General features: G+C 37.9%; 1 protein-coding gene across 5 annotated transcripts in view; it reads left to right on the forward strand.

Annotated features, from left to right (window-relative positions):
* FNIP2 (folliculin interacting protein 2) overlaps positions 1–10863 on the forward strand; it is a 47165-nt gene extending 36302 nt beyond the window's left edge. For 4 of the 5 annotated variants that reach the window (XM_068681105.1, XM_068681106.1, XM_068681102.1 and 1 more), the window contains 5 exons: positions 1160–2480; positions 3168–3324; positions 4459–4659; positions 8062–8177; positions 9202–10863. In XM_068681105.1, the coding sequence (XP_068537206.1) occupies positions 1160–2480; positions 3168–3324; positions 4459–4659; positions 8062–8177; positions 9202–9280 (1874 nt within the window). In that variant the 3' untranslated portion in view covers positions 9281–10863. The other variant, XM_068681107.1, reaches the window with a different exon arrangement.
* Positions 10864–11073: the final 210 nt, after the last annotated feature.

Below are 11073 nucleotides of genomic sequence, written 5' to 3' on the forward strand. Positions count from 1 at the left end.
GCAGCCCTCAGTAAGGACTTACCACCTAGAAAAATGTATTAGATTAGCAGACAGCTTATAATGCCTCAAACCAGAGAAATTCGCTTTCAATGCGAGTGCTTACATTGGCTAAAGGAAATTGAGCTTGTGGTGGCTGCTTCCCATCTGCTGGTGATGTCAGGCAGGGTTTGGTTGGGCAAAGACATTTAGAGGGTGTACTCCAATGGGTATTGAGTGAAGACAGCTGGGTTAACCTGGTAATAGCCAGTTTTTGAGTTAACCCATCCTTGTCTCTAATAGTGTGTGTGAACTTTTCTGTAGCAGCCATCTGTCTGTTTCTCCCAGAATGTTGGGTGGAAACCCTCCAGCTGATAGAGCATGATATGCTGCTGGAAGATAGATGGCTCTTCTCAATAAAGTAGGGTATAGCGGTTCTTCGGGATAAATGAGCTAGCAAGTAAGTAGTTCTAGGGAGACTTAGATTAGGCCCTAGTACCTACTTCTCATATTACAATTGTGTTTTAAATAATGAATGTTTTCTAGTCCTCCCCTACTCTCTCCTCCTCCCTACGAAAGTAAAAGGTTAGTGGGGTTGACTCCCAGTGCACAAAGTGCACGTGCCTTGCACAGTAAAGTAGTTCTATTTTCAGAACCACATTTATTATGCTGATACTGCACTTTTTCTGCTGTTTTGAATATCTGAATCTTAAAAAATACAATTTAGACTTGGTCTGTATGTGAATTGGTGTTTAACAGAAAGGAGAAGAAAAAGTGACTGCAATTAAAGAGAATGTTTTTGAGGGAAACTAGTACAAAATTAGAAAACAGTGTCACGGGCTTCAGAGCTTTGGATATATATTCTTCAGCAACTGTTGTGTCAAATTCCAAGTGATAATATCTTGTAAATGTTATCAAAAACCTGTAATCAATTTGAACTGCAAGAAACTGAGTAGTAACAGTCAAACCTTCACAAGGACAATAAAACCCTTTTGGATATGGGTCGGATATAAGAAATGTCAGCAGACTTCTTTTGTTATTCTGGTATTTTGAACTTCTATGAATTTACCATGAAAGAAATGAACTGTCTGCAGTGAATGCTGTTTCAAAATGTGTTGAGTATAAGTGGCATAGCTTATTACAGCCGTGTATAAGCATGTGAAATTCTTGTTTTCCTGTCTAGGTGATCTCTATGGTGCCATAGGCTCTCCGGTTAGATTGACTCGAACTGTTATTGTTGGAAAACGTAAAGAGTTGGTGCAGCGCTTGCTGTATGTCCTAACTTACTTCATTAGGTGCTCTGAGCTACAAGAGAATCAGCTGACTTGGAGTGAAGTGGTTGGAGAAGGAGAACAAGTGCTAAATGGAAGCAAGATCACAACTGCACTAGAAAAGGGAGAGGTAGAGGAGTCTGATTATGTGGTGGTCACTGTCAAAAATGAACCTGCTCTTGTGCCTCCAATCCTACCTCCTAAGAGTGATGGAAGTAAGAACAACAGTATTGCAGGGTGGGTACATAATCCAGAAGGCACTTGCACTACGACAGATTCTTCAAAAGAAAAAGAAGCAATAGGAAGAGTCAGTCAGAACTCTGACACAGCTGTTGACTGTCTAACTAGCACTTTGCATAATGGAGCAGCTGATGGTAGGAAAAGAACTGTCACTGATACAGGGACTGGGTCCTACCACTTTGAAGAGCAATCAAAGTTGGAGAATTTAATGGATGTAAGGAAGAACAAGAACCAGAATGAAAGGAAAGTGGAAAAGCAATTGTCTAGTAGGTCATCTGCTTTACCTTGTCCTGAAAGGTCTGGCCACAGGAGTTCCCAGTTGGAAAAGGTCACCTTTCGGATTGGAAGTTCTGCATCACCAGAGTCAGACTTAGAAACTCAAAGGAGAGAAATGGAGGAGAATCTGAAGGCATTCAGAAAAAATCCAGAGGTGGTAATACATTGTGCCTCAAGTTCAGCAGATCTGACTGTGGATGTTTCCCAGAATCAAAAAGAAAGTTGCGAAGCTGCCTTTTTGCCCTTCAGTAAACACAGTATTTGTTATGCACAAATTCCACCTTGTGAGGGGAAGGAGAGTATGCTTAATAACCAACATATGGAAACTAAAGGAACTGAAATGAACTTAGGGAACACAATATCTGGTGAACTGCTTTTGTCCACTGATAACGTAGAAACTGTAACGTTGCCAAGCTTGAAAGAAACTAGAACTTTATGCTCTGGCAATCCGGAGAGCTATTCACCGGACTGTGTGGAAGGTGGTTCTGCTGTTAGAAAGGAGTCCCCTAAAGTAGGTGCTAAAGATGTCCCCTATGGGGATGCTGGAAGGAAAACCCCCTTCAGAGTTGAAGGGGACATTCCAAGGAATGAGAGTTCAGACAGTGCTCTTGGAGCCAGTGATGAAGAAGGTGATTGTTGTATTCCTGACGAAGTTCATCATGATAATGTCAGCAAGAGACTTGAAGAGTTTGTGGAAGTGGAGCTTCCTTTACCAAGGTAAAGGAGTTTAATTTAGAACTAAACAGAGTCAAAACTTGTGCAGTATTAGAGGTGTTCAGAATTTCAAGTCTGAAATCCACTGGGATCTTGATTGACTTCCTTGCAAACAAATCCATACCAGCCACTGGTAGTGTGTTTAGGATTCTTGTTAACAGACTGGGGAAAAAAAAATGCTGAAAAGGTACTGAAGTTTGGTGACAAAGGTATTCTTCAAATGTTTAACAAAAAAAATCATACTTTGGTTTGTATCAGTTGCCTGAAACAGTGTAAACAATTCTGTCTGAGGAATAGTGATATTTCATCTTTGCTTAAACTGCCAAATACTAAAAAGATTTGAAATAAATAAGGGCATCCTATTTGAAAACTTCTGAGCTTTGCAGGTGCATGTGGAGCTTGCTGATGCACATGTTAAGTAGATAGGAAGATTTTGCTGTTTGGGCTGAGTGAGATCTCAAATTTAGCAAACCTGTTAACCACAGAACAAGGCTGGGGGGCATATGGACCCCAAGCTCTGATAAATGCAGACTTGCTGTTTCTGAAATTTGAAGGAATCAACACAATGTTAAATTTTAAAAAATAATTAATATTTTTAATAGAGGTAGGGGTAGTAAATGAAACTTTGTATTCACATCATCATCTGAATGGAGTCTGTCAAGCAAGAATCATACCTGCTTTGTATTTCAGGTCAAACACAATCAGCAGTCAGTGTGTGAAAAACTTTGGAAGATCGCTTCTGGGTGGCTACTGTCACACATACGTGCCTGATCTAGTGCTGCATGGAGTAAATAATGATGAAAAACTCAAGCAGTGTCTACTAGCAGACCTCCTTCATGCGATGCATGTGAGTTAAAATACTGTTCCAAGTCATAGTGTGAGTTGTTGCTATTACTGAGAAGCTAAAGCTACAGAAACATGGTAGTTTGTAGTTTAAATAAGACCTCTTTCTCTGTACTTGCCAGTCCTTAACAGCCACACCTGATATGTCTTCTTTCTTGAAAGAAAACCCCTTAAATGACTGAGAAGCCTGTTCATGCAAGAATCGCTTTTTTCCCCTTTATACTCTCTTCGGTCTTTTCTTGAAAGGTGAACACAGGGAAAAATGTTTGCAACTTGAAATTACAAACAAGGAAAAAACTGACTGCTTGTTTTCAGTCACAATAGCAGACAGTTACCTTTATTTCATAAAAAATGGTACACAAGTTGTTGGAAACATCTTAGTTTACCACTTAGTGGCATGTGTTGCAAGGGAGATGAAGTCCTGTGGAAGCCTGTGTTACACTAGGCTGTAGCAGAAATGACCAACTGCGTAAAGCAGTTAGCAGTAGGTAAGATCTTTGAGATATTCTTACTCTACTCCAGCTACACCAAGTAACTTAAAACAAATCTTTCACCAAAGGAATGTTAAGTGTTTAGTATTCAATATTAGATGTTTATCTAGTGATTGTCAATTGCTTCTTTCTATAGCAATCAAGAATCATCCTGTAGGAATGAGTTAAACACTGTCCATAATGGTGATGTGCATGCAGTTGTTTAAACACCAAATTGCTCTAATATGATACTGTCTCTTCATAAATACCTTGTTGTCATTGTGCATAGTGAAATCCCTTACAGTGAGTATAACCACTCACTGAATCAGCATAATTAATACTCTGTTTGTTTTGGAAGAAACTTAACCTTTGCAGGAAGGCTGGATTACTGTTAGTGAAGAAAAAATGTCATAGTGATTCTGAAGCACTACTTAAAAAAAAAAAAAGCCTTAAATTGGTAGTTCAGACTTTGACCTAATGTTACTGGATATCAGCTCTGTCTCTGAAACTGGTATTCTGTCTCTTTTTTTTTGAGATGCCTTTGGTTTTCTACTGGACAAGCATTCATTTGGACCACTTTCTCAGAGTGAATAAAAGTGGAGCCTTGATCTAAGCTGTGAAAATTCATATGCAAGTTTTCCATAACGTTTGTCTTGCATCTCTTGCAGCATCCAGTGCTAGATGAACCCATAGCAGAAGCTGTCTGCATTATTGCAGACACAGATAAATGGAACGTACAAGTGGCTACCAGCCAGAGAAAAATGATGGACAATGTGAAATTAGGCAAGGATGTCTTGGTCTCGAGTCAAGTATCCAGTTTACTGCAGTCCATTTTACAGCTTTATAAACTCAATCTCCCAGCTGACTTTGTAAGTAGCTTCAGTTTTCAGTAAAGAAATAATGGAAATAGTTTAAATAGAAAATGCAGAATTTTGCACACTGTATTTTATTGGATTGTTTCAGATATTTCTTTATTGGTATAGCAAAGTTGGTACAATGTATTTAAAAGAATGCGTGCTACAGTTCAGTTACAGGTACTGTTTTTAACTTAGTTTACTTGTAGTAGACCAAGATTAAAGTCAGCTGCTCCAAAATAAGACGGAACAAAAGTTGCTTAGGCAACTTTAGCATGAGTGTATTTATGATTAGAGTTGTGTAGATTATTTTGTTTGTATAATTTCCTCATTCTCTACTGTATGAAGCTTCTACTGTTTCTACCATACCATTTTTTATTCTTTTTTTTTTTTTTTACCAACTCCACCTAGTGGATGCCTCTTCTCTATCCTCAGTTACATGTGTATTGCATGTTTACTTGACCTTTTGTGTTTTATGCATAGTGTAGCCCACCCTGTCAGCCAGTGCTGTCTCAGACCACCTGGCAGACATGCCTACAGCATTCCTGGGAGGAGATGGAAACACGAAACACTTGGGGTCGGATGGGTTGCAGCAGGGGATGTTACTTTCTCATAGTGTGTGCTTCCCATCCCATAATATCCTTTCCTGTCCACGTTAGTAGTAGAGTTCATCAGAACAGATCAGTAATGCTTTCTGATTGCTGTAATCAGCCAAAAGAGCTAAGTCACCCACAAGTCTGGCAGCAGTAATCATAACAATTTTTCACGTAGTTGTAGCTGGGGGGAAATGGTGCATCTTTTTTCTGTAGTCTTTTGAGTAAACAGGACTGGCTTGGTCTTCAGCAGATAGCCTTGAGAAACTTTATTTATTGGAAGCTTGTGTAACGACTGCTAGCAGACAGAATAAGAAGGTGGAGCTGAATATTAACAACTGAAAATAGTATTAATTGATGCTGCTTTGGATAAAATTAGTGGTATTTAAGTACTTGAAGTCAAGTACTATGGCAAAGTACATCAGTGTCCTTTCTGGATACTTTTGTATATTGGAAAACATGTGACTTAGGTTAGAATTATGTCATCATGCTTGCACAGGAACACCTTAAATTTTGGCATTTTTGAACTCATAAGTTGGTTCTGCAACTGAAGTCCTTCTTCCAGTGCTGCCCTGGACCTCGTATATGCAACTTCTGAATGCTTTGTGTGGTGTAGTGGCTTTTGGAGGTGGACTAATTTTATTTCCTTCCTTAAAAAAAAAAAAAAAGAGCAGTAAAATGGTAGTCCTAGTAGCTTGTTTTTCTGTTGTTCTATAATCTGTATTGAAGATGCTTTGAGCTGTCAGAGTTTGTAGGCCTTTGCTAACAGGAACAGAATAATGGATGAATGGAAGTTGGGTGTTCCATTCAACTCTGGAGGGAGAAGTCCATGTTTTTATAATGAACATTCTATTTGATGTACATTTTGACAAAAGCATATATAATAACATAAATCAGAAATGTGTAAGGCAGTATGTTTGAAGATTAAGTGTATATTTCTTGACTTGCAGTTACTGTTTAGAAAAGTAATTTTTTTATGGCACAACAAAAAACAAAACCCAACTTGAGACTGGACGGAAGACAAGTGCTGATGACTTTGTGACACTTGACTGGCAACCTTCCTGCAAAGTTGTGCAGTATGCCAGGGTGAAAGGGAAGTGGAGACTGCAAATGTTGCTTAGCAGCAGTATGACAAAGATTTTACCTGCACCTTCTAGCTCATTTTAAGCTACATTCAATGAATTTAAATGAAGTCAGTGAGAAGCTGAAGAGGAAGCTAGCATCAAAAAAAATTACTGTTCTTCTGTACCTCACTGGACATCTTGAACAAAATGGTTTTAAAAAAAGGATGAGCTTGAGGAGGAAAGGCTCTTGATTCTTTGCTGGCTTTCAGGAGTAGTGGATAATCTTTTCTAAAGAATCTCTTAGAACAATATAAAATTCTTCCTTCCTCTTAACAATAAAAAAAAAATCTGTAGTCCTTCAGCTTTTGAGTAGTGAAATTGAAATATGTTGAATTGCCACTTCGGGAATCAGCTGCATGCCTACATGAACTACTGGGGAAGTGCTAACAGGCTTTTTGTATTAGTTACCTGTAGTAGAGACGGTAAGAATGTCTTCCTTTAGGCTAGAATCAGAAATGTTATGATTATAATGGCTTCAGTGAAAACTGCTTGAAGCAAACAGATCAAACCAGTCTCAAAAAGCAACTTGCTCAAGACCATCAGAAAAATGCATGGTAGGCTACCCATGAGCATGAGTCTTTTTTCTATTTTTTTTTAATTAGCAGAACTGCTTGCACAAGATTCCATTTCTAATACTTATGGTTTCCATCAAACTTAAAATATACACCAGAGGATGGCCTGGAGGTATTTGCTACTACTGATTCTAATTGTTGTCTCCGCCTGCTGGATGATTAACTATTTGATAATGAGGTTCTGCACACGCTTCTTGTTTTTGTCTTTGATGTGGTCATCTCTGTGGAAAGAAAGAATGTATTGAATTGAGTTACCCTGTGTTCTGGAACAAAATACCTGATAAAACAGCCTGCCTACTCACCTAGTGAAGATGTCCCATGTATTCACCCTGTGTTACTGTTTTTAAAAAAAGTCTCCGAAGTTTTTGTCTGCTCTCTTGCAGTTGATGTATGAGAAATTATGTACCATCTGACTGTTTTTAACCAAAAACTCTAGCATGCTACTGCTGAACGAAATTGGAGTAATTATTTTGGTATTTCAACTTGAACTATTACCTTTTGCAAACAACATCAAATGTTTGAGTTTTAAACTAGAATTATGTAGTGCTAATTAAAAAAAAAAAAAAAAGGATTTGTAACCTGGTTTCTCCAGTAAATTAGAGATCAAAAGAGGTGTAGTTTTATGATGAAGATAATGGTGTCTTTCATTTATGTTTTAGTTTCTTGAATAGGACTTCTCTGAAAGAGAAGTGCTGAAGAGAGTGCTGATTTTTAGGAACTGTGACACTTTCAGGAAAAAACACTGACTTGTAACAAAGACACATTTGTTAGGTATTCTGGTTAGACTCTTATTAAGGTATCTTGAATGTTTTTGAACCTGGTTAAAACTTTTATGTCAGGAGAAACTGTGTCTGAGTTGAAGGGAAATTGGATGGCTTTCTTTTTGACTCCTGGAACAAACTTGCTGCACAAGAAAACTGAAATACTCCAATTCTTTGAGATGAGGGAAAGCTAGTGTATTTTAAGCTGCCAGCACAACTGTAACACATTTACTTCTTTACAGATTTTTGGGGGGAGACTTAAAGGTGTTCTGGCTAAGATATGTAAGCATATCATTTTAGCTATTTTTGTAATATATGCATGCAGTTGTTTTAAAGCCATTCTGAGGTTTGTGGTCTGTATTTACAGTGCATAATGCATCTTGAGGATAGACTACAAGAGATGTATCTCAAAAGCAAAATGCTTTCAGAATATCTACGAGGACATACAAGAGTGCATGTAAAAGAACTAGGAATTGTATTGGGGTGAGTATTGCAGATATCAGTCTTAATTTATGGCAAAACTTGAGGCAGTTACTTTGCTTTTCAGTTTCTGAATGTAGTTATGTTCCTGTGGGGACTTGCTACTTATTCCATGTTTATTACTCCCCTCTCTCTCATGAACCTAATGAAGTGTAGAAATGGGTTCCAATGAGCCATCAGGAGATACAGTCCATCAGGAGGAAAATCATTTGTTCTGAAATCTTAAGGATGAAAAATATTCAGAATGAAGAAAGTTCTGATTTTGGTTACTTGGAGGTTGTTCAGTTCTAGCCAAGTACTTTGTGGATGCATGTGCTGTGAAAGTAGAATGAGAGGAAGGGGCAAGAAATGAATGCACTTCCACGAAGATGATTTTTAAGCACTGTAGCTAAAATTTAATTTATATCTGGCTGCTCAAGATGTCATACTGAGCAATGTAGTTTAAAGTAATGAGACCCTGAAGTAAACCCTTGTGTGTATGCATAAAAATGTATATAAACATACTTACTGACCTTTGAAGAGTGTTCTGTTGGAAATGGTTGGAACTGAGCATTGCATCTGAGAGACATTGTGCTACTTTTACTGCCTAATAATTGATACTTCCAGCTTTTGGTAATTTTTGGTGAGAAGGTGCTGCTGCATGGTGAACTGAGTTGTATTCGAAACATGAAATTGCAGTCTTCCATAAATTGATGTTCAGTATTTTCTTTGGCTGGGCTTATTGATGCCTGCTGACTGCAAGCTAAGGGTTATGGATTAGCAAATAAATCAAACTTTTATTTTTACCACAAAAAAATTATATACCACAAAATGTAATACTATCTTTTTCACTTAAATGGTAGCAGACCTCTTTGTTTTTAAATGTTATCACTTTACTGGTACAGCATGAACAAAAAATTAAATGATGAACTTGGTTATAGCAAGACATTTTCAGTTTCTTTGAAGTGAATGAAGAATAGCCTCTTGTGTTTATCTTCTTTTGGGAAGATGATTGTGTATTTAAGTCTCTCTTTTTTTTAATTTCTAGGATTGAATCCAATGACTTGCCTTTGTTGGCTGCTATAGCAAGTACTCATTCTCCGTATGTTGCTCAAATACTCTTATAAATTAAAATCTCAGGATAGTCGTTCCCTTAAAGTAAAAGAAAGAATATGGGAATGTTGAAAGAAGAACAGTTGCCAAACGCTGATAAAGGGGAACACTGAGAAAAGCAGGTGATGACTGTACATTCTACCATCTTCCGATTCTGGTTTCAGCTGGACGTTTGATCGGAGGACTTCAGTTTACATAATGTAAAAGGCATTCAGGTTTTTCTTACAATCTCAGTTCTGACTTAAAGTGACTGCATCCTTGCATTTTTTTCTTCAAAGGACAAAAGTTAACACTATGTGGCAGACTGTGAGCTGCCATCCAAAACGCTGCTCAAAACCATGAAGTAACAGTTACAGAACAAGTGGGTTGGAATGGATTTCCTAATGCTACACTCATGAGTGTGGTGTGGTGTATTTCTTTGCTGGGGAGGAGGAGTTGTAAACTATGTACATAGCATTCCTATACGCAAGTGTATTAGATGGGACATGATTTTTCTTGCAGAGCATAAGCATGGTTTTGTATAGTAGAAATGACCAGCTCAGAACAAGAAACCTGGATTCAGCAGCCAGATGCTTAAGTGGGAATGGAGGTGAGGATGAAATTAAGCAAACTATGGTTGCTTCTCTTTTAATGAGGAGGTATTCAGATGAGCTCATGACTAGAAGTAATTCTACCCTGAAAACAGAATGAACTTCTGAGGTGGGTTTTTTGTGGGAAAGCCTTATGGAATTTCTGCTACAAGTTTACATTTGTTGCTGATGCAACTTCAGTAACTCTGAGTTTCTGTATGACTGTAGTCCTGGGAATTAAACCTGTCTTGGTGTCATCAAGCATTACTATCTCGGAGGAATATGAATCTGACAGCCTTCTGTATGATACCAGTGCTATTAGGGCATGTGTGCACATAGACCAAGCAATTGGCACAAATTGAAGACAATCTTATCTGGGGGGGGGGTTAACCCTTACAAACCTTCAGTCAGATATATCACTTTTTTCTGGCTACTAGTTGGTCACTATATTAGGTATAAAAGAGGACCATTGTCTGAAGTAAAAGTAGGGGACAAACTCCAATATTTGGTATTACTATGAATGTTTGCAATTACCCTTTATGATTCTACAGTAATCTTGAACTATCATCCCAGGTGCCTTTCCTTAGTAGACTAACTGCTTTGAAACCAGAAACTACTTCTCCATGAGTTGATACTGGCCTTCTGTGTTTCTAGAAAGCAAAATAAAATTTTGTATTTTACTGTTTTCATGTGGTTGATAACATGAATGTAAAAAACTTAATTTTTGCATAAAGCACTGTTGAGCTGGATGTGAAACTATGGACCAGACGGAGGAAAGAACAAAGGATCAAAACAAACATTCTTAAAGAAAAGGAAAAATGAATCTTGGACCTTTCTGTTGTGAGCCAGCATGAATGAGGTGTATGAAACTGGCAGTTTGCAAGCAAATTGCTAGCACAATTGCTTGTGAATAGTGAATTCTGATGAGAAACTTCTGGTCACCAGTTATGTGTTGTCCTCATTGGTGATTACAGATTTTTAACACTGAAGGGACACACTTTTATTAAAAGTGATTTTATTTCATACTACCTGGATGTTTGGACTTTTCTACAGTAAACTTTCAATGATTTGAAACAATGAAATGTGCATATTGTGAGTTGTTCAAATGTGATTGGGGTCTTGATGAACATTGTGTTGCTTTTTTTAAGGGGAAATGGGTAGACTGACTTACTGTGAAGAGGGGTTGTTCCCAAGTGGAGGGATAGTTAATATTCTGATACAGTGCTTCTAAAGCTGAT

Source organism: Anas acuta, chromosome 4 (assembly GCF_963932015.1).
Source record: "Anas acuta chromosome 4, bAnaAcu1.1, whole genome shotgun sequence".
In the NCBI taxonomy this organism is placed as follows: domain Eukaryota; kingdom Metazoa; phylum Chordata; class Aves; order Anseriformes; family Anatidae; genus Anas; species Anas acuta.